The sequence below is a fragment of the Cherax quadricarinatus genome, chromosome 18 (assembly GCF_038502225.1).
Source record: "Cherax quadricarinatus isolate ZL_2023a chromosome 18, ASM3850222v1, whole genome shotgun sequence".
Lineage (NCBI taxonomy): Eukaryota > Metazoa > Arthropoda > Malacostraca > Decapoda > Parastacidae > Cherax > Cherax quadricarinatus.
In genome coordinates, this window is record NC_091309.1 from 1,560,788 (window position 1) to 1,586,876 (window position 26,089).

Here is a 26,089-nt window from a genome sequence, read left to right on the forward strand (position 1 = left end):
TGGATCAAGGATAAAGAGATGGCAGGTGATAGTGTTTCAGAGATGATTATTTGTGAAAAGGCAAGGAAGTTGCATGCTGATCTGGTACAGAAAACTCCTGGAACCAGTTCAGTGGCAGAACCATGTCCCATTTTAGGGAAATGTTAAAGAGGCACCAGAAACAGAGGACTGTGGACAGTTATTTTGTGAGACAGGGGTCCAGTGACTCTCAAGCTGGTCCTAGTAGCATAAAAAGACAGAGAAAGGAAGGAACCCCAGAGAGGGCTTTACCTGAAGTCCTCATGGAGGGGGATTCTCCTTCCAAACACTAACCCCAACTCCCTCTCTCCTCCTCCCTATCTTCCAGATGCATCACCAATCTTCAATAAAGGTAAGTAAAAATGTTATTTTATATTTATATACATAACTGAACACTATAGTATTTGTTGTGTATATGTAAAACTGTAATTAATCTCTATAAAATGTATTTTTTGTGAATATTTTTGAGTTTCTGGAATGGATTAATTGTATTTCCACTACTTCTTATGGGAAATATTGCTTCGATTTTCAGACTTTTCGAATTTAGAACTAGCTCCTAGAACAGGTTAAGTTCGATATTTGAGGTTCCACTGTACTTCTATTCTATTGATTGATCACAAGAAATCGCCAAGTCAACTGTTTCAACTACAAAATAAAGTGATCAGAAATTGGTAATTTGGCCAATTTAATGCAAAGTTCAAAATATTCTAATTTCAAAATATGGTCCAGAATAAATGCAGGCATTCCTGGAACTAAACCAACATTTCCTCTGTTCATTAGTTATGTTTTCAGGCTTCACAAGTGAATTCCATTTTGATTTTTTATTCACATAATGAATTTCTTTCAAACCAAAAAAATAGAAGATTTACTGTTATGCAATACTGTAATAATTGTATGAATAATATCACCACATTTGTGAACGTATATTAGACCCACCAGCTGGCGTGTATTAGACGTGTGGGATCATTTGTTTACTCTTGAACATCGGCAAAAATTTAACATTTCTGCTATTTTGAGCTCAGTTTCAACCCATTTCCATTACTAAAACCAATCAAAATCATCTCTATTTCTGTAATATATCTTCCATTCTATCAAATGAGACCAAGAAAACGAAAATACATGTACAACTATAAAAAACACATGAAAAAACACTGCAAAGTCGCTGTTTTAATCGAGAAATACGATCAGTTTTTTTCCTCATTATGCACTGTGTGCTGCAGGATTTGTTTTATGTGGTGCACACATACCACATAGATGTATTCTCTCATATCTAGGCCCAAATTTACCGCTCACAGCTTATCAGTGAGCTGAGCTCATGGCGTAGATCTACGGTTTGGACCCTCAACGTATAGCTGTAGATCTATGGGACGGACCCTCAAAAGGTTAAAGTCTGATCTGGCTGCACTCATCAACATGGTAAATGCCAAACTTGCTAAAATATCTCCATGGATCACAAATGACAAATTCTCACTTAAATACTGACTTGACCTATACAACCACCATTACTAGCCACTTCCTGGTCCTATTAGTCCATTAAATCATGGGCTTTGTGTATAGTACAAAACTCATTTAATGTTAAACAAATGATAATCTATTTCCTCCATCCTAAAATGACCTTGAGGGAAAACAGAATAGTAGTCATTTTTACAAATCTGCTGGTATCCGTCTTCACAGATTTAGCTTTCAACGTTTTACTGAAGGGCAACCCACAAACAGATTAAATAATCCAATTTGTACTGAAGAAATGTCAAAATTAACTAGATTTGGGTGATAGAGATATGGTCTCTGAAACACAGTGAACTCAAATATGAAACAAAATATTTTATGCACACTTAATTTTCTATTATTTGAAGTTTCTACTTTTGGAGAGCCTCCAGGAACATAACCCTCTGCAAATTTGTAGGGACTGTAATAACATACACTAAATATTAACTTACCGTGTGTTAAGATGATCAAGGTAGAGCGGGGTCACGCTAGGAATCTTACTTAAGATATTCTTCATGATGTAGGGTCAGGCTAGTCAAGCTCTTCAAAGTAATTATGCTCTTCTTTTCAGCTTAATTATCTGTTAGTAAGTTAATGAACCAGCTGAATAGTCAGTTAGTGTGTGTTCTCATGACTACAATGAAGACAGACCTTAACTTATTTTAAACAATAATATTTGGATGACTCTGGAAAGTATTTTTTTAAGATAAAATGTTATGTTACCAGTAATGGAATGACACAAATTTTAAACAAATTCACATCTTTGGCATAGTAGTTCACTCATCCTCCCTAGAACACTCAAACCAACCACACTACAGTAATCACTTTCATTTTAAGAACCACATAGCTGAAATCAAGCAATTCTGCACTATGTCTGGCATTTGATGTGTTCTAGTCATTTCCATTAATTTGCACATTAAAAGAAGGACTTTGCCTGTCTTCTGCTGTAATGTTTTAGTATCCTGTAAAGTAAGTTTATTTAGGTACAGGTACACAAATACAATTATATAAATTATCATACATAGTAGTGTACGTAATTACCTAGGATAACCCCAAAAAGTCAAAGTGACTTATTTCCACTGGAGTCCTTGTTATCAGAAAAGTACTATTTTCAGCTACATATTCTCTGACTGATTATACGCTCTTATTCTAACAAACCATCCAAGTTATTTTAGAGACTGCCCAGGTTATCCCTAGCATATACAAGTATGTACAGTAGGTCATCACGACATTAATGCATTCCCGAAATTTTTTTAATAGTCAAGTGTTTGGAACTCAGAATGTATGAGTGTATGTCATATGTACTTTGAAAGATGGTCAGAGTATTGTGTGGGGAAGGTGGGTTGTGAGAGTACAATTAGCAGAGCCAAGGAAGGGAGAGAGAAAAGGATACACAGTGGTACCTTGGTATAGGAAATTAATTCGTTCCAGAAGGCTGTTCGAGTGCTGATACCGAACAAATTTGTTCCCATAAGGAATAATGTAAATTAGATTAATCCATTTCAGACCCCCAAAAATACACTTACAAAAGCACTTATATAAATACACTTACATTATTGTTCGCATTCTGAGCTGTTTGTATCCCGAGGTACCACTGTACCCGTTATATACTTTTGACTGGTTTTGAGCTTTCCTACTCCGCAGCCTAGCACTAGGCCAGGTATGTCTTGTGCTTGCCAGATCAACCAGGATGTTGCTGGTGATGGTTTGTTGGTCAACATATCCATCATAACCTGGCTGATCTAGCACTGACAACAGTACTTCACAGTATATCTGATATTTTCTGGCAAAATGTTGAACAGTCTTGGGCCCACAGATATTAATAGTGTTCTCTTATTGTACCTATAGTTCCCCTGTTCTTCACTGGGTTTATTTTACAGTTTCTCCCAACTCCGTCACTCCAGTGCTTTGTCATGGCACTGCCTAAGTGTGGGATCAGGCTCTAAAATATCCATTATTCTGTATCTGTCTCCTCTGCTTCAGAGAATACATGTTCAGAAGTGTGAGGTATTTCTCGTAGTTTAAATGCCCTCATATAAAATGAATAATTTTTTTTATTACCCATTCAAAAATGTTACAGTAGTTATACATCGTACCGAATTTGCACACGAAAATCACAACGAAAGCAAAAGACTTGGCAGACGATGCAACATCCCCCCAATGAAAAGCAGGGGTGTCACTAGCACGTTAAGAGACCATACAATAAGTGTCAGGGGCCCGAGACTGTTCAACTGCCTCCCAGCATACATAAGGGGGATTACCAACAGACCCCTGGCAGTCTTCAAGCTGGCACTGGACAAGCACCTAAAGTCGGTTCCTGACCAGCCGGGCTGTGGCTCGTACATTGGATTGCGTGCAGCCAGCAGTAACAGCCTGGTTGATCATGCCCTGCTGCACCATAAGGCCTGGTCACAGACAGGAAGTGGGGGCGCTGACCCCCAGAACTCTCTCCAGGTAAACTCCAGGTACAAAAATATAATCTTAAAAAATACATTGTATATAACTAAGAGCTCATTATTATAATCATAATAATGAGGAAGTGCTAAACCCGTAGGATTATACAGCGCCTGTGGGGGAGGGAGAGAATGGAAGGTATTCAGGCTTAATTCAGGAAACTGGAGCACAGATCCAATTCCCTAGATCAAGAGCCCCTCACCAGCATCAAGGAACCTTCCTTGACGGGTAGTGGAAGCTCAAAAGATACTAATATGCAATACATTACGGTCAATGCCTGGCCATGGACCTGACCTGGGGGGCGCTGACCCCCAGAACACCCCCCAGTCATCACTTGCTTAATGACCTGTGACACAAGGAACCATAAAAATTTTGTTAAGCGAAAAATTTTATAAGTGAATTAATCATCCTTTACGATCCCATGTTATTACTTAATTTTTTTTTTTTACATTAAGCCAACCTAATTTTCGACATTTTCCATTAAAAGTCCTACCTGAGGCGAGTTGAGTGTTTAGTAGAGCCATTATGTTGTTATGTATCAGGTTAGTTATTGATGGGTTGAAGGGTTGAGGTTGACGAGAGGACTTAATGCACGGTAATATATCTAAGTTGCTACAGCCAACCCTTATCCTTCCTTCTTTCTTCCTCCTCCTCCTCCTTCCTTCTTTCTCCTGTATTATAATCAACAACAATAACAACCACCACCATCACCCCTTATATATTTGGATATGATACAGGTCACCTTTGTGTTATCCTAGGTAATTTACACTGTGTTAGATTATTGAACATATTTGTACCTGTACCTAAGTACACTTACTTAGTCACCACCAGCCACCGCAAACACCAGCAGCTGCACCAACACCAGCAGCTGCACCAACACTAGCAGCTGCACCAACACCAGCAGCTGCACCAACACCAGCAGCTGCACCAACACTAGCAGCTGCACCAACACCAGCAGCTGCGCCAACACTAGCAGCTGCGCCAACACTAGCACGTGCGCCAACACCAGCAGCTGCACCAACACCAGCAGCTGCGCCAACACTAGCACGTGCGCCAACACCAGCAGCTGCACCAACACTAGCAGCTGCACCAACACCAGCAGCTGCGCCAACACTAGCAGCTGCGCCAACACCAGTGGGTGCACCAACACCAGCGGGTGCGCCAACACCAGCAGCTGCGCCAACAGTAGCAGCTGACCCAACACTAGCAGCTGCACCAACACCAGCAGCTGCGCCAACACCAGCAGCTGCGACAACACTAGCAGCTGCACCAACACTAGCAGCTGCACAAACACCAGCAGCTGCACCAACACCAGCAGCTGCACCAACACCAGCAGCTGCACCAACACTAGCAGCTGCACCAACACCAGCAGCTGCGCCAACACTAGCAGCTGCGCCAACACTAGCACGTGCGCCAACACCAGCAGCTGCACCAACACCAGCAGCTGCGCCAACACTAGCACGTGCGCCAACACCAGCAGCTGCACCAACACTAGCAGCTGCACCAACACCAGCAGCTGCGCCAACACTAGCAGCTGCGCCAACACCAGTGGGTGCACCAACACCAGCGGGTGCGCCAACACCAGCAGCTGCGCCAACAATAGCAGCTGACCCAACACTAGCAGCTGCACCAACACCAGCAGCTGCGCCAACACCAGCAGCTGCGACAACACTAGCAGCTGCACCAACACTAGCAGCTGCACAAACACCAGCAGCTGCACCAACACCAGCAGGTGCACCAACACCAGCAGCTGTGCCAACACTAGCAGCTGTGCCAACACCAGCAGCTGCACCAACACCAGCAGCTGCGCCAACACCAGCAGCTGCGCCAACACTAGCAGCTGTGCCAACACTAGCAGCTGCGCCAACACTAGCAGCTGCGCCAACACCAGCAGCTGTGCCAACACCAGCAGCTGCACCAACACTAGCAGGTGTGCCAACACCACCAGCTGCGCCAACACCAGCAGCTGCACCAACACCAGCAGCTGCACCAACACTAGCAACTGCACCAACACCATCAGCTACACCAACACTAGCAGCTGCGCCAACACCAGCAGCTGCGCCAACACCAGCAGGTGCGCCAACACTAGCAGGTGCGCCAACACCAGCAGCTGCACTAACACTAGCAGCTGCTCCAACACCAGCAGCTGCACCAACACCAGCAGCTGCGCCAGCACTAGCAGCTGCACCAACACCAGCAGCTGTGCCAACACCAGCAGCTGCACCAACACCAGCAGCTGCACCTACACCAGGAGCTGCTCCAACACCAGCAGCTGCACCAACACTAGCAGCTAGGCCAACACTAGCAGTTGTGCTAACACTAGCAGCTGCACCAACACCAGCAGCTGTGCCAACACTAGCAGCTGCACCAACACCAGCAGCTGTGCAAACACTAGCAGCTGCTCCAACACCAGCAGCTGCACCAACACCAGCAGCTGCGCCAGCACTAGCAGCTGCACCAACACCAGCAGCTGTGCCAACACCAGCGGCTGCGCCAACACCAGCAGCTGCACCTACACCAGCAGCTGCTCCAACACCAGCAGCTGCACCAACACTAGCAGCTACGCCAACACTAGCAGCTGCACTAACACTAGCAGCTGCACCAACACCAGCAGCTGTGCCAACACTAGCAGCTGCACCAACACCAGCAGCTGTGCAAACACTAGCAGCTGCTCCAACACCAGCAGCTGCACCAACACCAGCAGCTGCGCCAGCACTAGCAGCTGCACCAACACCAGCAGCTGTGCCAACACCAGCAGCTGCACCAACACCAGCAGCTGCACCTACACCAGGAGCTGCTCCAACACCAGCAGCTGCACCAACACTAGCAGCTGTGCAAACACTAGCAGCTGCACCAACACCAGCAGCTGCGCCAACACCAGCAGCTGCACCAACACTAGCAGCTAGGCCAACACTAGCAGTTGTGCTAACACTAGCAGCTGCACCAACACCAGCAGCTGTGCCAACACTAGCAGCTGCACCAACACCAGCAGCTGTGCAAACACTAGCAGCTGCACCAACACCAGCAGCTGCGCCAACACTAGCAGCTGCACCAACACCATCAGCTGCACCAACACTAGCAGCTGCGCCAACACCAGCAGCTGTGCCAACACTAGCAGCTGCGACAACACCAGCAGCTGCACCAACACTAGCAGCTGCAGCAACACCAGCAGCTGCGCCAACACTAGCAGCTGCGCCAACACCAGCAGCTGAGCCAACACTAGCAGCTGCCCCAACACTAGCAGCTGCGACAACACCAGCAGCTGCACCAACACCAGCAGCTGCACCAACACCAGCAGCTGCGCCAACACTAGCAGCTGCACCAACACCATCAGCTGCACCAACACTAGCAGCTGCGCCAACACCAGCAGCTGTGCCAACACTAGCAGCTGCACCAACACCAGCAGCTGCGCCAACACCAGCAGCTGCGCCAACACTAGCAGGTGTGCCAAAACCAGCAGCTGCGCCAACACTAGCAGCTGCGCCAACACCAGCAGCTGCACCAACACTAGCAGCTGCCCCAACACTAGCAGCTGCGACAACACCAGCAGCTGCACAAACACCAGCTGCGCCAACACTAGCACCAACACCAGCAGCTGCGCCAACACTAGCAGCTGCACCAACACCAGCAGCTGCACCAACACTAGCAGCTGCACCAAAACCAGCACAAGCAGCTGCGCCAACACCAGCAGCTGCACCAACACCAGCAGCTGCGCCAACATTAGCAGTTGCACCAACACCAGCAGCTGCACCAACACCAGCAGCTGCACCAACATTAGCAGGCGCGCCAACACCAGCAGCTGCACCAAGACCAGCAGCTGCGCCAATACTAGCAGCTGCACCAACAGCAGTTGCTCCAACACTAGCAGCTACACCAACACCAACAGCTGCACCAACACCAGCAGCTGCGCCAATACTAGCAGCTGCACCAACAACAGCAGGTGCACCAACACCAACAGCTGCACCAACACTAGCAGCTGCAACAACACCAGCAGCTTCACAAACACTAGCAGCTGTGCCAACACCAGCAACTGCGTCAACACTAGCAGCTGTGCCAACACTAGCAGCTGCACCAACACCAGCAGCTGCGCCAACACCAGCAGGTGCGAAAACACCAGCAGCTGAGCCAACACCAGCAGCTGCTCCAACACCAGCAGCTGCACCAACACCAACAGCTGCACCAACACTAGCAGCTGCGCCAACACCAGCAGCTGCACGAACACCAGCAGCTGCTCCAACACCAGCAGCTGCTCCAACACCAGCAGCTGCACCAACACTAGCAGCTGCACCAACACCAGAAGTTGCACCAACACCAGCAGCTGCGCCAAAACTAGCAGCTGCACGAACACCAGCAGCTGCACCAACACAAGCAGCTGTGCCAACACTAGCAGCTGCACCAACACCAGCAGCTGCGCCAACACTAGCAGCTGCACCAACACCAGCAGTTGCGCCAACACTAGCAGCTACACCAACACCAACAGCTGCACGAACACCAGCAGCTGTGCCAACACTAGCAGCTGCACCAACACCAGCAGGTGCACCAACACCAACAGCTGCACCAACACTAGCAGCTGCGCCAACACCAGCAGCTACACCCACAGCAGCAGCTGCGCGAACACTAGCAACTGCAGCAACACCAGCAGCTGCACCAACACCAGCAGCTGCACCAACACCAGCAGTTGCGCCAACACTAGCAGCTGCACCAACACCAGCAGCTGCACCAACACCAGCAGCTGCACCAACACCAGCAGCTTCACCAACACCAACAGCTGCACCAACACGAGCAGCTGCGCCAACACTAGCAGCTGCACCAGCACCTGCACCAACACCAGCAGCTGCACCAACACTAGCAGTTGCACCAACACCAGCAGTTGCACCAACACCAGCAGCTGCACTAATACCAGCATCTGCACCAACACCAGCAGCTGCGCCAACGCCAGCAGCTGCGCCAACACTAGCAGCTGCTCCAACACCAGCAGGTGCACCAACAGCAGCTGCACCAACACCAACAGCTGCACCAACACGAGCAGCTGCGCCAACACTAGCAGCTGCACCAACACCAGCAGCTGATTCAACACCAGCAGCTGTGCCAATGCCAGCAGCTGCACGAACACCAGCAGCTGCTCCAAGACCAGCAGCTGCTCCAACACCAGCAGCTGCACCAACACTAGCAGCTGCACCAACACCAGAAGTTGCACCAACACCAGCAGCTGCGCCAAAACTAGCAGCTGCACGAACACCAGCAGCTGCACCAACACAAGCAGCTGTGCCAACACTAGCAGCTGCACCAACACCAGCAGTTGCGCCAACACTAGCAGCTACACCAACACCAACAGCTGCACGAACACCAGCAGCTGTGCCAACACTAGCAGCTGCACCAACACCAGCAGGTGCACCAACACCAACAGCTGCACCAACACTAGCAGCTGCGCCAACACCAGCAGCTGCACCCACAGCAGCAGCTGCGCCAACACTAGCAACTGCAGCAACACCAGCAGCTGCACCAACACCAGCAGCTGCACCAACACCAGCAGTTGCGCCAACACTAGCAGCTGCACCAACACCAGCAGCTGCACCAACACCAGCAGCTGCACCAACACCAGCAGCTTCACCAACACCAACAGCTGCACCAACACCAGCAGCTGCACCAACACTAGCAGTTGCACCAACACCAGCAGTTGCACCAACACCAGCAGCTGCACTAATACCAGCATCTGCACCAACACCAGCAGCTGCGCCAACGCCAGCAGCTGCGCCAACACTAGCAGCTGCTCCAACACCAGCAGGTGCACCAACAGCAGCTGCACCAACACCAACAGCTGCACCAACACGAGCAGCTGCGCCAACACTAGCAGCTGCACCAACACCAGCAGCTGATTCAACACCAGCAGCTGTGCCAATGCCAGCAGCTGCACCAACACTAGCAGCTGCACCAACACCAGCAGCTGCACCAACACCAACACTAGCAGCTGCACCAACACTAGCAGCTGCGCCAACACCAGCAGATGTACCAACACTAGCAGCTGCACCAACAGCAGCTGCACCACACCAGCAGCTACACCAACACTAGCAGCTGCACCAGCACTAGCAGCTACACCTGGAGTTTACCTGGAGAGAGTTCCGGGGTTCAACGCCCCCGCGGCCCGGTCTGTGACCAGGCCTCCTGGTGGATCAGAGCCTGATCAACCAGGCTGTTACTGTTGGCTGCATGCAAACCAACGTACGAGCCACAGCCCGGCTGGTCAGGAACCGACTTTAGGTGCTTGTCCAGTGCCAGCTTGAAGACTGCCAGGGGTCTGTTGGTAATCCCCCTTATGTATGCTGGGAGGCAGTTGAACAGTCTCGGGCCCCTGACACTTATTGTATGATCTCTTAACGTGCTAGTGACACCCCTGCTTTTCATTGGGGGGATGTTGCATCGTCTGCCAAGTCTTTTGCTTTCGTAGTGAGTGATTTTCCTGTGCAAGTTCGGTACTAGCCCCTCTAGGATTTTCCAGGTGTATATAATCATGTATCTCTCCCGCCTGCGTTCCAGGGAATACAGGTTTAGGAACCTCAAACGCTCCCAGTAATTGAGGTGTTTTATCTCCGTTATGCGTGCCGTGAAGGTTCTCTGTACATTTTCTAGGTCAGCAATTTCACCTGCCTTGAAAGGTGCTGTTAGTGTGCAGCAATATTCCAGCCTAGCAATATTCAACACTAGCTGCTGCACCAACACCAGCAGCTGCGCCAACACTAGCAGCTGCACCAACACCAGCAGTTGCACCAACACTAGCAGTTGCACCAACACTAGCAGCTGCACTAACACTAGCAGCTGCACCAACACCAGCAGCTGCACCAACACCAGCGGGTGTGCCAACACCAGCAGCTGAGCCAACACTAGCAGCTGCACCAACACCAGCAGCTGCACAAACACCAGCAGCTGCGCCAACACGAGCAGCTGCACAAACGCCAGCAGCTGCACCAACACTAGCAGCTCCGCCAACATCAGCAGCTGCACCAACACCAGCAGCTGCACCAACACCAGCAGCTGCACCAACACTAGCAGGTGCGCCAAGACCAGCAGCTGCGACGACACTAGAAGCTGCGCCAAGACCAGCAGCTGTGCCAACACTAGCAGCTGCACCAACACCAGCAGCTGCGCCAACACCAGCAGCTCCACGAACACCTGCAGCTGCGCCAACACTAGCAGCTGCGCCAACACCAGCAGCTACACCAACACTAGCAGCTGCACCAACACCAGCAGCTGCACCAACACCAGCAGCTGAACAAACACCAGCAGCTGCGCCAACACTAGCAGCTGTGCCAACACCAGCAGCTGTGCAAACACCAACAGCTGCACCAACACTAGCAGCTGCACCAACACTAGCAGCTGCACCAACACCAGCAGCTGCACCAACACCAGCAGCTGCGCCAACACCAGCAGCTGCGCCAACATTAGCAGCTGCGCCAACACCAGCAGCTGCGCCAACACTAGCAGCTGCACCAACACCAGCAGCTGCACAAACACCAGCAGCTGCACCAACACTAGCAGCTGCACCAACATCAGAAGCTGCACCAACACTAGCAGCTGCACCAACACTAGCAGCTGCACCAACACTAGCAGCTGCGCCAACACTAGCAGCTGCACCAACACTAGCAGCTGCACCAACACCAGCAGCTGCACCAACACCAGCGGGTGCGCCAACACCCGCAGCTGTGCCAACACTAGCAGGCGCACCAACACCAGCAGCTGCACCAACACTAGCAGGTGCGCCAACACCAGCAGCTGCACCAACACTAGCAGTTGCACTAACACTAGCAGCTGCACCAACACTAGCAGTTGCACCAACACTAGCAGCTGCACCAACACTAGTAGCTGCACCAACACCAGCAGCTGCACCAACACCAACGGGTGTGCCAACACCAGCAGCTGCGCCAACACTAGCAGCTGCACCAACATCAGCAGCTGCGCCAACACCAGCAGCTGCGCCAACACGAGCAGCTGCGCAAACGCCAGCAGCTGCACCAACACTAGCAGCTGCGCCAACACCAGCAGCTGCACCAACACCAGCAGCTGCACCAACACCAGCAGCTGCGCCAACACTAGCAGGTGCGCCAACACCAGCAGCTGCGCCAACACTAGCAGCTGCGCCAACACCAGCAGCTACACCAACACTAGCAGCTGCACCAACACCAGCAGCTGCACCAACACCAGCAGCTGAACAAACACCAGCAGCTGCGCCTACACTAGCAGCTGCGCCAACACCAGCAGCTGTGCAAACACCAACAGATGCACCAACACTAGCAGCTGCGCCAACACTAGCAGCTGCACCAACACCAGCAGCTGCACCAACACCAGCAGCTGCGCCAACACCAGCAGCTGCGCCAACATTAGCAGCTGCGCCAACACCAGCAGCTGCGCCAACACTAGCAGCTGCGCCAACACCAGCAGCTGCACAAACACCAGCAGCTGCACCAACACTAGCAGCTGCACCAACACCAGAAGCTGCACCAACACTAGCAGCTGCACCAACACTAGCAGCTGCACCAACACTAGCAGCTGCGCCAACACTAGCAGCTGCACCAACACTAGCAGCTGCACCAACACCAGCAGCTGCACCAACACCAGCGGGTGCGCCAACACCCGCAGCTGTGCCAACACTAGCAGGCGCACCAACACCAGCAGCTGCACCAACACTAGCAGGTGCGCCAACACCAGCAGCTGCACCAACACTAGCAGTTGCACTAACACTAGCAGCTGCACCAACACTAGCAGTTGCACCAACACTAGCAGCTGCACCAACACTAGTAGCTGCACCAACACCAGCAGCTGCACCAACACCAACGGGTGTGCCAACACCAGCAGCTGCGCCAACACTAGCAGCTGCACCAACATCAGCAGCTGCGCCAACACCAGCAGCTGCGCCAACACGAGCAGCTGCGCAAACGCCAGCAGCTGCACCAACACCAGCAGCTGCGCCAACACTAGCAGGTGCGCCAACACCAGCAGCTGCGCCGACACTAGAAGCTGCGCCAACACCAGCAGCTGCGCCAACACTAGCAGCTGCACCAACACCAGCAGCTGTGCCAACACCAGCAGCTCCACAAACACCTGCAGCTGCGCCAACACTAGCAGCTGTGCCAACAGCAGCTGCACCAACACTAGCAGCTGCACCAACACCAGCAGCTGCACCAACACCAGCAGCTGAACAAACACCAGCAGCTGCACCAACACTAGCAGCTGCACCAACACCAGCAGCTGTGCAAACACCAACAGCTGCACCAACACTAGCAGCTGCGCCAACACTAGCAGCTGCACCAACACCAGCAGCTGCACCAACACCAGCAGCTGTGCCAACACTAGCAGCTGCACCAACACCAGCAGCTGCGCCAACACCAGCAGCTACACAAACACCTGCAGCTGCGCCAACACTAGCAGCTGCGCCAACAGCAGCTGCACCAACACTAGCAGCTGCACCAACACCAGCAGCTGCACCAACACCAGCAGCTGAACAAACACCAGCAGCTGCGCCAACACTAGCAGCTGCACCAACACCAGCAGCTGTGCAAACACCAACAGCTGCACCAACACTAGCAGCTGCGCCAACACTAGCAGCTGCACCAACACCAGCAGCTGCACCAACACCAGCAGCTGCGCCAACACTAGCTGCTGCACCAACACCAGCAGCTGTGCCAACACCAGCAGCTGCGCCAACACTAGCAGCTGTGCCAACACCAGCAGCTGTGCCAACACCAGCAGCTGCGCCAACACCAGCAGCTGCACCAACACCAGCAGCTGCGGCAACACCAGCAGCTGCACCAACACTAGCAGCTGCACCAACACTAGCAGCTGCACCAACACCAGCAGCTGTGCCAACACCAGCAGCTGCACCAACACTAGCAGGTGTGCCAACACCAGCAGCTGTGCCAACACCAGCAGCTGCACCAACACCAGCAGCTGCGCCAACACTAGCAACTGCACCAACACCAGCAGCTGCACCAACACTAGCAGCTGCGCCAACACCAGCAGCTGTGCCAACACCAGCAGGTGCACCAACACTAGCAGGTGTGCCAACACCAGCAGCTGTGCTAACACTAGCAGCTGCTCCAAGACCAGCAGCTGCACCAACACCAGCAGCTGCGCCAGCACTAGCAGCTGCGCCAACACCAGCAGCTGCACCAACACTAGCAGCTACGCCAACACTAGCAGCTGCACTAACACTAGCAGCTGCACCAACACCAGCAGCTGTGCCAACACTAGCAGCTGCACCAACACCAGCAGCTGCGCCAACACTAGCAGCTGCACCAACACCAGCTGCTGCGCCAACACTAGCAGCTGCACCAACACAAGCAGCTGCACCAACACTAGCAGCTGCGCCAACACCAGCAGCTGTGCCAACACTAGCAGCTGCGACAACACCAGCAGCTGCACCAACACTAGCAGCTGCGCCAACACCAGCAGCTGCGCCAACACCAGCGGGTGCGCCAACACCAGCGGGTGTGCCAACACCAGCAGCTGCGCCAACACCAGCAGCTGCACCAAGACTAGCAGCTGCGCCAACACTAGCAGCTGCACCAACACTAGCAGCTGTGCCAACACTAGCAGCTGCACCAACACGAGCAGGTGTGCCAACACCAGCAGGTGCGCCAACACCAGCAGCTGCACCAACACCAGCAGCTGCTCCAACACCAGCAGCTGCTCCAACACCAGCAGCTGCACCAACACTAGCAGCTGCGCCAACACTAGCAGCTGTGCCAACACTAGCAGCTGCACCAACACTAGCAGCTGTGCCAACACCAGCAGCTGCACCAACACCAGCAGCTGCGCCAACACTAGCAGGTGTGCCAACACCAGCAGCTGCGCCAACACCAGCAGCTGCACCAACACCAGCAGCTGCGCCAACACTAGCAGCTGCACCAACACCAGCAGCTGCGCCCATGATGACACTCTTCAGGTCGCTTGTTCTATCTAGGCTGGAATACTGCTGCACACTAACAGCACCTTTCAAGGCAGTTGAAATTGCTGACCTAGAAAATGCACAGAGAACCTTCACGGTGCGCATAACGGAGATAAAACACCTCAATTACTGGGAGCGCTTGAGGTTCCTGAACCTGTACTCCCTGGAACGCAGGCGGGAGAGATACATGATTATATACACCTGGAAAATCCTAGAGGGACTAGTACCGAACTTGCACACGAAAATCACTCACAACGAAAGCAAAAGACTCGGCACACAAAATGCATGATAAAGGAATAACAGGAAAAGTTGGTAGATGGATCTATGTATAACTTCTTAGCAAATAAAACACGAAGAGTAAAAGTAAACAGAGTAAAGTCTGATGTGGCAACAGTGAAATGCTCTGTTCCATGAGGCACAGTACTCGCCCCCATCCTGTTTGTCATCCTTGTATTTGATATAGCCAGAGACGTAAGCCACAGCACTGTGTCCTCCTTTGCGGATGACACTCGAATATGCATGACAATGCATATTCCAATGCAAGACTCCAAGTGGACATTAACCAAATCTCTAAATGGGTCACAGAAAACAATATGAAGTTCAATGAAGAGAAATTTCAGTTACTCCGATATGGAAAACTCGAGGAAATTAAACCTGTATAGGAGTAAGTATAACACAAATTCCAACCACACTAATGTGAAGGACCAGGAAGTGATAATGTCAAGAGAATCTCACTTTCAAAGATCACAGTGGAACCCTGAATTTTGGCCGCCCTGAGTATTGGCCCCTTTTTTCGGCTAAATTTTGTCCTGAGTTTCGGCCGTTGCCCCACGTTTTGGCCGGTGTACCAGACCTGTCCACCTGCCCACACCTGCGTGCTTCCTCACACAGGCGTCGTGAACCAGTCTAGCTTTGTTTATCCTTGAGTGAACATTACTCTGCGAGCTCATCCGAACATTTCACATTAAATTCATTGTGTTTAGTGCTTGTTTATTGATTATGACTGAAATAAGCCACCATGGGCCTAAAGAAACTTCATAGTGGTAGTGAGGCAGTGGTTGAGGCAGTGGCTGAGGCAGTGGTTGAGGCAGTGGTTGAGGCAGTGGTTGAGACAGTGGTGGAGGCAGTGGTGGAGGCAGTGGTTAGAACATATGAACATAAACAAGGCAGAACACTGCAGCAGGCCTGTTGGCCCATACTAGGTAGGTCCTTCACAATCCGTCCCACTAACAAAATATTTGCCCAACCCAATTTTCAATGCTACCCAAGAAGTAAGCTTTGATAATTCTATTTACTCATGTGCAAGTCCCACTCAAATCCAACCCCTCTCACCTATGTATTTATCCAGCTTGTGGTTGAGGCAGTGGTTGAGGCAGTGGTTGAGGCAGTGGTTGAGGCAGTGGTGGAGGTAGTGGTTGAGGCAGTGGTTGAGGCAGTGGTGGAGTCAGTGGTTGAGTCAATAATAAGTCCTCCCTCTCTCCTCCTCCCTATCTTCCAGATGCCAGCAAAAGTCTTCAATAAAGGTACGTAAATGTGAGGGTGGTGGGTGTAGTAGAGATGGTGGTGGGTGGAGTAGTGAGGGTGGTGGGTAGAGTAGTGAGGGTGGTGGGTAGAGTAGTGAGGGTGGTGGGTAGAGTAGTGAAGGTAGTGGGTGGAGTAGAGATGGTGTTGGGTGGAGTAGAGATGGTGGTGGGTGGAGTAGTGATAATGGTGGTGGGTGGAGTAGAGATGGTGGTGGGTGGAGTAGAGATGGTGTTGGGTGGAGTAGAGATGGTGGTGGGTGGAGTAGTGATAATGGTGGTGGGTGTAGCAGAGATGGTGGTGGGTGGATTAGTGAAGGTAGTGGGTGGAGTATACAATATTTCTTATTTATAAATACTTCTTCTTTCTTTCAACACACCGGCCATATCCCACCGAGGCGGGGTGGCCCAAAAGGAAAAACGAAAGTTTCTCCTTTTACATTTAGTAATATACACAGGAGAAGAGGTTACTAGCCCCTTGCTCCCGGCATTTCAGTCGCCTCTTACAACACGCATGGCTTACGGAGGAAGAATTCTGTTCCACTTCCCCATGGAGAAAAGAGGAAATAAACAAGAATAAGAACTAGAAAGAAAATAGAAGAAAACCCAGAGGGGTGTGTATATATGTGCTTGTACATGTATGTGTAGTGTGACCTAAGTGCAAGTAGAAGTAGCAAGACATACCTGAAATCTTGCATGTTCATGAGACAGAAAAAAAAAGACACCAGCAATCCTACCATCATGTAAAACAATTACAGGCTTCAGTTTTACACTCACTTGGCAGGATGGTAGTACCTCCCTGGGCGGTTGCTGTCTACCAACCTACTATCTATAATTTATAAATGCATTTTTCTTAATTAAAAACCTGTAACAAACAAATTCGTTTTTTTTTTTTGGGGGGGGGGGGAGCTGGAACGGATTAATGGCATTTCAGTTAATTTCAATGAGGAAAATTGATTTGATATATGAGCAAATTGAGTTACGAAATTGAGTTACAAAATTGAGTTACGAACGAATTAAATTCGTAAGTCAAGGTACCACTGTACTTTCCTCAGATCGTGCAGTGACCAAAATACATCTAATTATTATTATAATTGCACCTTCCTGTGGGCCAGTTGTGACTGCCTGAGCAGCTAGTTTGTTGTATACCCCATGCTCATCCTGTGAGCAAATGCAAAAAGCAAAATAACAAACAAAGGTTACCAAGGGTCCTTATCAGACCGCACTGGGCATTGTTACATCACTGAGGAGAAATATTAGTCATTTCATATATTACAATTATGTACTTCATATACCTAATGTACACAATACAGTATGGAAAAACAATTAGAAAAAATGTGATAACTTATTGCCACTAAAAAAAAAATGGGTCATAAGTAGGTTGCAATCTTCTCTGCAAGAACCGATGTTTAGACACTAGAAGATATAATAATCCAGTGTACTGCCAGATATATATGCTAGTTCCTGTCTATACTTTTCTATTTTCTTCAAACTTGTTTGCTAGTTTCTTTGTGACAGTGTTTCCAAAACTTGTTTGCAAATACAAAATTATACTCAACGTTCTCTCTACTTAAAGCTTATTTACCTAATTCGTCAACTTTGTCATGCTTCTGGAGGCCTATGTAAGAGGGAATCCACAAAAGCTTGACTGTAATCCCTACAATCATATGTGTATGTTTATGCCTAATATATTCAGGTTTCAGGCATAATATCTTCAGGTTTCAGGGTATTTAGAACAAATTATGAGGAAAGGGATCAATTACAATTAAACTGAGATAATAGTTTCCACCATCCAGTTAAAAGTAGGGCTCCCATAGGCACAATTACAAAAATTTTATTTTCCAAATGTACTTAATTGTTACAAAATTAGATGCCATTTATTTTATACATTTTCAGAAATCCCATGATTATGCAGAGCATTTCAGGCAGACTAAATCTGAAATGCATTATGTAGTTGAAATTAGATTATTTGGATACCATGTTTAATTAGTATAGATTCATTGTCTAAAGGTATGATTATTAAATGTAATGACAGTTTTAAGGAACAAAACTATATATATTTAAACAGATATGTTAATAAGAAGAGATAGCAATACAAAATTGCACTAACAATTTTAGTTAAAATAATTATTGGAAATGGGATAGAAATATAGTGGTGACAATTATCACAAGAATATGAATGTTCACTGGTCCATGACTCATTCCTTTCTACCAGAAGATATAAGAATTATTACAATAACAAGGTTAGATGTTTTGATGAGGTAACTAGACTACATACTGAAAGTGCCAGATCAGCCAGGTTGTGATGGTTGTGTAGGGCTGTGAGCTGTTATCAGCAACAGCCTTTAAGACTAGGCAATCACCAATAAATTATTATTATAATCAAAAAGAAGCACTAAGCCACAAGGGCTATACAGCTATCACCAATAAAATCTAGCCCCTGGCCAGGCTTTTCGAGACTTTCAAAACAGGTCACAGGTATGTCACATTATACTTGTCATATACGTGTGACCAGTTTTGAGTTTTTCTACACTTGCAGCTCAGCCTGGGCCACTTTTTGTGTTGATGCCTATTCAACCAGGCTTTTCCATTTGTAGCTACAAGTGTAGATAGACTGTATGGAACTTCCAAACTTATGAGAACCAGGTCACAGATCAAGTCACTTTAAACCCTAGTGTAATTAAGCCTTTCTCCAGTAATTTCTTACATTTTATTTATTCACTGGGCATTTTAATGGCTTCCTGTTTCCTCTTAATAAAAAAAAATCCTGGATAATTATACGAAGAATTAATACAACTGAGAATTAGGTTTCTAAAATTAAATCTTATTATATGAAATGGATTTAATAAATTCACCAGTATTATCAGATAGCCTAGGTAATGGCTAAAACAGTTTAGAAATATGAAAAGCACATTTCTCTGAATTTTTTTAATACATGCCATCTCTCATTGAGTTAGAATGACCCCAATTGCCATTTTGTCAGGAGCATGATGACCTCACAATTTGGGAGTCCTCTGAATTGCAACACGTTCAGCATGTCATATCATAAAATCGCTTGCCTTCACTCATTCTGCTTTAACACTTTTACACATGCCACTTCATCTCTTCACCATGAAAACGTAAGTAAAATTACTGTAAATTACACACTATAAAGTTACTATACAGTACTATACTGTAGTATTACAGGTTATAATACCCATATTCGTAGTGTCCAGTAGCCTTCTGTATCAGTGTAGCAAGTCCCCTAATTAATTTAATAATTCAGAATCTAATTGGTAATAACATACACCCTCTCTATTAGTATGTTAATTAGAGGGTTTACTGTTTTTTTTCTCTCAGATGTTTGTCAGCAAATTTTTTTTTTATCTAACTACTTGGTGTGTAGGTGGTAAGCTTATATTTTTGGGTAAAAACAGAAAAAAATAAGTGGAATTGGCAAAATCTTAGAATGAATCCATGTCAGTCAGAAACATATTTGTTGCATAAACAAAAGGTATACCTACATTAGGATTACTTATTGGATGCATAAGACTTACACACAGACATATCATGGAGAGATAACTAGCACCTCTCTAAGGATGGTCTGGTTGTGCTAACAACCGAACATCTTTTAACTCACAAAGTGACTGACATATTAGTATGCAGAGGACCAGGCTGTGTTCGACATACCAAGGACAATTTGTTAATGCTTCAAACTGGTTGTGTCACCATTTTAGGCCTCAGCTATGTTGTGTGGGTCACCATGAATCTTGTCCCTCCTAGAAAAAAATTCAGGCCACTGGGTCGGTGTAAGATATTGCAGATAATATCACAGAGTAAACAAAGTAACACAATGACTGACACACCAGTCTTGCTCTCAGAGAAATACAATAAATAGTGAGAGGAGATACAGACACCAGTGAGAATGAGGAGAGTAGTAATGGAGGATCTTTTTCTGGTTTTAAAGGTAACAAGTGTAGCAAGACGAGGAATGCAATAAGAGTCAATCCCACACAAGATACAGCAGTGTCATTTACCTAGAAAATTGTTAATGGCTGTACATATTAGTATTAGTGAGGACAGTGGAGAGGAATATCTTTATAAAGGGAAAGGTGAGTGATGCACATTCTTCTTTGATCAAATGAAGTCTCACATGGCATTGCACTTGGTTCAGTTCTGCTTCATATGTAGTTTCACTGTTTTATGGTTAAATGTCTGGAAAAGATGATAATGGAGCAGTAACTGAGATGATGAAATAGATGGTGTTTACAGTGGTCTTAAAAACAGACATGTAGCACTATCTCCAGCTGTGAAACCAACAGTGGTGACACCACCACTAGTCATGACATCAGCCATACCACCACCAGAAGCTTTGACATCAGCTATGACAACACCATCATCCTTGATCCACTATCAGCCGTGCCAGCATCAGTTGCCTTACCAACACCAGCAAATATACAACCAACTGGCAAAATGACAACTCATTTGTGATTTAAGGTTTGATGATAACTGAAATTCAGCCTAACTGTCCAATAATAAATGATGATACTACTGAACCTAAGTACTTTCAAGTAACTTTTAATATTTCACTGTGGCTAACACTCGTGCTTCAGTGAAATCTATGCTTTGACAGTGGAAAGACACTATGGTTGCAAACCTGCACCTCTTTGCAACACTAATATTAATGCCACATATTCATAAGAATAATAATTCAAAGTACTGAAGGAGAGATCGACTTGCAGTAACATGAGTCTTCCATGAAATCATGGTTATTTGTAAATTTCTGTTGTTGCTGCCAGTGCTGCATTTCTCTGACAAAAGTGATCATCAGAGATGATTTGTTCTTCAAAATAAAAAAAAAAGTGATTAAATATCTGAAGAATAAGTTAAGTGAGTTCTTTTACCCCTTCAAGAATACTGTTATAGACAAGTCTTTACTTTATTGCAAAGCAGACTCTTGTTAAAGCAATGTATACCCAGCAAAAGACATTGCTTTGGTAACAAAGTCTTTACAATGTATGACTGTGAAACTGGTATAGTGCAATACATTACTATATACACAAGCAAGAAAACTAGAAAATACAAGGGACATGTTCGGAACTTCTGGTGCTTTGTCAAGAATATAATGGAAATGTATCTTGGCAAGGGTTAAATCTTATTCACTGATAACTGGTACAGAAGCCATTCAGTCTGTTATTTCTTGAAGTTGAATAGTAAAGAATGTGCAAGGCAGTGAGAGGAAACAGGAAATATGCAATTTTTCAAGAAAACATCGGATACTAATGGCATTTCTGACCAATAAAATGACGGTACATTGGTGGCACGATCAGCGAGATTTAACAATGTTGATGACGGTACACAGGTATCAAATAAAAGAAAACAAACTGGAAAGGTGAATAGATAAACAAATGAACCTATTGTGAAACCATGTGCAGTCACTGATTACACCAACAATGTATGTTAGGTTAACAGATATGTAAATTGGTTTGTGGAATGCATCAGAAGTTTAAGTGTTATATTAAATGTTTTTATCTGTTAGTTGTTGCAATGCTAAATGCATACAATATGCGCAGGTGAAAATTTAAAAGAAACCCAAACTAGCTGATTTTCATTCATGTGTCAAAAGACAAACATATCAGGTCATGGCCATGGCAGTGAAAGTGATCAATTTCAGCTAAGCCCTGGTGCACACTTATCTGGTACTATTTCTGCTATACGAATAGCACACAATTAGAAAATAAAAAAAAAGTGCAAAAATGCATGATATTTGAATAAGTTATGTGATGCTCCACTGTGCCTTATTCTATAATTTGAAGAATATCATACCGTACCTTGGATGTTATTAGTACATTCACAGGGAGCACTAAACCCATAAGGGTCACACAGTGCCTCGGAAAATGGGAAGCATTTAGGTTTAATACAAGGAAGGCAAGTACTGCCCTATTCCTGAGATCGAGTCCCTCACTGGCATCAAGGAACCTTCCCTGAGGTGATAATGTATCTTGACACAATTGTAATATATTACAATGGTTACTTGTATATAGTGTTGAAAGACTAAAATAATCATAAGAATAAGACAAAGTATGTATTTGTACAGATTTATAATGAATATAAATAATACTGTTTTGGTGCAACATGCTTTTCTGTCTATTTCCAGTATGTACTAAAAATACCTGAAAACTTTACATTATTATTAAAAAAAATGTTATTTTCTGATACACTTTTTTAGTTTTTTTAGATCCCACATTATTTGACTTGGATATCATAAACATAAAATACTAATTGGTGCATTAGTGCTGATCAACTTTTGCCAACTTTAAGATACCATCAATGCTTTAGTTACTAGAACATAAGAAAGAAGGAACACTGCAGCTGGCCTACTGGCTCATGCAAGGCAGGTCCAAGTCCCCCACCGACCCAAGCCAATGCCCCAACCTAGTCAAGTCGGGTCACATTTACTTAAGGAAGGGGCACGGCATCTGACATAGCACAAGCTAGTCAGGTCCAACTCACACCCACCCACACCCACTCATGTATTTATCTAACCTATTTTTAAAACTACACGATGTTTTAGCTTCTATGATGGTACTCAGGAGTTTGTTCCACTCATCCACAACTCTATTACCAAACCAGTGCTTTCCTATATCCTTCCTGAATCGGAATTTTTCCAACTTAAATCCACTGCTGCAAGTCCTGTCTTGGCTAGATATTTTTAGCACGCTATTTACATTGCCTTTATTTATTCCTGTTTTCCATTTATACACCTCAATTATATCTATGTCTTTCTAGAGAGTGCAGATTTATGGCCCTCAGTCTATCCTCATAGGAAAGATTTCTGATACATGGGATCAACTTGTCATCCTCCTTTGTACATTTTCCAGAGCATTTATATCCATTCTGTAATATGGTGACCAAAACTGTGCAGCATAATCTAAATGAGGCCTAACCAAGGATATATAGAGTTGAAGAACAACCTGAGGACTCCTATTATTTATGCTTCTTGATATGAAGCCAAGGATTCTGTTTGCTTTATTGCAAACGCTTATGCACTGTTGTCTTGGTTTATGTGACATATATTTTTTTTTTTTTTGGTTACCTCAGAAAAATATATTCTAAGAATTATTTTTTTTCACAGTTTTATTGTACATACAAAGAAAATTTTATATCTGAGTATGACAGAGTTTAATCCTTTCACTGTCGCTGCCGTAATACAGCCTGCAAGCCAGTGTTGGTGCCGTAATATTACGCCAAAATTCTAGCGGCTTACAATCTTCCAGAAGAAAGCTGGTAGGCCTAAATGAGAAAGAATGGGTCTGAGTGGCTAGTGTACGCAGTATAAAAAAAATCCTGCAGCACACAGTGCATTACGAGAAAAAAAAAATCAACTATGTTTTTGGTTTAAAACACCGCTTTTGCAGTGTATTTTCGTATGGTATTTATGTTGTATTCTCGTTTCTTGGTCTCATCTGATAGAATGGAAGATATATTACAGAAATAGAGATGATTTTGAATGGTTTATGGATTAAAAGTACCCTGAAATTGATCTCAAAGTAGCGGAAATGTCCAATACACGTCAACTGGTGTGTCTAGTATGCTTTCACAAATGCGATGATATTATTTATACCATTTTTACAATAATGCAGTAGTCTGCATAACTGTATTATTATTATTATAATAAAAAAGAAGCGCTAAACCACAAGGGCTATATAGCGCTGCAGGGCAGAAAGGAAGCAAGGGTATCAGGTGGTAAAAGGGAGATGGATGAGTAATAGGTTATGGAGAACAGCGGGGCAGTGGATGGGGAAAGGGTAGAGGGCAGCAAAAGATTGAGGTAGAAAGGGGTGAGGGGAGTGCGAAAGGTATCATCATCAGAGTTTGTGGAGTAAATCAGTCATTGTTAAGAAGTCAATGAGAGAGTCAGGATTAAAGGAGGGTCCATCAGCAAGAAGGGAAGGTAAAGAGAAAGTAGTTGAGCGGAGACGACGTTGGAGGTAAATTCTGCGTGCTCATTGATAGAGAGGGCAGTCTAACAGAATGTGGCTAATCGATACTGGAACTTGACACTGCTCACAGAGAGGAACAGGGTGCCTCTCTATGAGATACCCATGAGTAAGATGAGTGTGGCCAATGCGAAGGCGGGAGAGAGTAGTCTCCCAACCTCGGCACTGATGACAAGACGACGGCCAGTAACCTATGCTCGGTTTAATAGAATGAAGTTTGTTACCGAGTAGAGTTGACCAACGTTGTTGCCAACGGGTGTGAAGGTGGGTAGCTATTACAGCAAAATAGTCCGGAAATGGAACACCTCTATATGAAATTGGTAGGTCATGTACTGCTGACTGCGCAGCAGTGTCTGCCTGTTCATTGCCCTGAACGTCAACATGACCAGGGACCCAACAAAAAACAATATCTTTATGCTTGGTAGAGATACGGTGTAGCCAAAGTTGGATACGGAGAACTAGGGGGTGAGATGTATCAAATTTCCGTATAGCCTGTAGAGCACTAAGGGAGTCTGAGACAACCACAAATGATGACACAGGCATAGATGTGATACGAATAAGTGCTGCAAGAATGGCATACAATTCAGCAGTAAAAATGCTAGCCGAAGATAGTAAATGCCCTCGCACGACGCTGTCCAGAAACACTGCTGCGAATCCGACGCCGTCAGAAGACTTAGAGCCATCTGTGTACACTGTGATGGCATGAGAATGAGAGTGGAAGTGGTCAAGAAAAAGAGAGCGGGAAGCCACTGTAGGCAGTTGGGCTTTCGAGCAAGGGAGTGAGAAAGAACAGACCCGAACAGCTGGAACTTCCCAGGGGGGTAGGGAAAAGTGAGATGCTACATGAACATATAAAGGTGGTAACTGAAGGGAAGACAAGAGTGAATGTAGGCGAAGAGAGAAGGGACGGAGCAAACAGGGGCGGCGAACAAATAAAGAATGTCTACTAATATCAGTGACCATTCTATAAATGGAAGGATTGCAGAGATCATGAGAGCGTACATAGTAGCAAAGGCAATGGGCATCACGGCGATCAGACAAGGATGGAACATTCGCTTCTGCATAGAGGCTCTCAACAGGCAAAGAGCGAAAAGCACCAAGGCATAAACGTAATCCTTGGTGATGGATGGGGTTAAGGCTATAGAGAGTAGCAGGAGAGGCCGCTGAATAGATCTGGTCACCATAATCGAGTTTCAATAAAATGAGGGGTGAATTTAGGTGAAGGAGAGTTTGATGATCAGCTCCCCATGAAAGATGAGCAAGAGTTTTAAGAAGGTTCAGCCGGCTGTGACAAGTTGCCTTCAGAGAGGTAATGTGGGGTTTCCAGGATAACCTACGGTCAAAGAGAAGGCCTAGAAACCTGACTATCACGTTCAGGGATACGGGAGCCATAGAGGTACAAAGGATGATCGGAGATGACAGAGCGTCTAGTGAAAGTAATTTGGTGAGTTTTGGTACTGGAAAATTTAAACCCATGCGTGGTGGCCCAATTGGAAACACAGTTGACCGCATGCTGGAGAGAAACTGTAATGAGGTGACAGCCAGCGCCTGCACAAGCAATAGCGAAGTCATCTACATAGAGTGATGACCAAATATTGGAAGAACAGAGGCCAAATCATTTATATCAAGGAGAAAAAGTGTTGTGCTCAGAACACATCCCTGGGGGACACCTTCAGCTTGGACAAAGTCTGGGG

General features: G+C 46.7%; 1 protein-coding gene across 8 annotated transcripts in view; it reads right to left on the minus strand.

The window, feature by feature from the left end:
• Positions 1 to 16,622, minus strand: part of Dolk (Dolichol kinase) — a 73,697-nt gene extending 57,075 nt beyond the window's left edge. The window contains exons 1-2 of one of the 8 annotated variants that reach the window (XM_070086025.1): positions 16,229 to 16,622; positions 1,956 to 2,083 (exon numbers count right to left, since the gene is read on the minus strand). In XM_070086025.1, coding sequence (XP_069942126.1) covers positions 1,956 to 2,020 — 65 coding nt within the window. In that variant the 5' untranslated portion in view covers positions 2,021 to 2,083; positions 16,229 to 16,622. Of the gene's footprint in view, positions 1 to 1,955; positions 3,003 to 3,055; positions 4,118 to 4,225; positions 4,338 to 4,450; positions 4,606 to 16,228 lie in introns of those variants that run through there. The other 7 variants (XM_070086020.1, XM_070086022.1, XM_070086024.1 and 4 more) reach the window with 7 other exon arrangements.
• Positions 16,623 to 26,089: the final 9,467 nt, after the last annotated feature.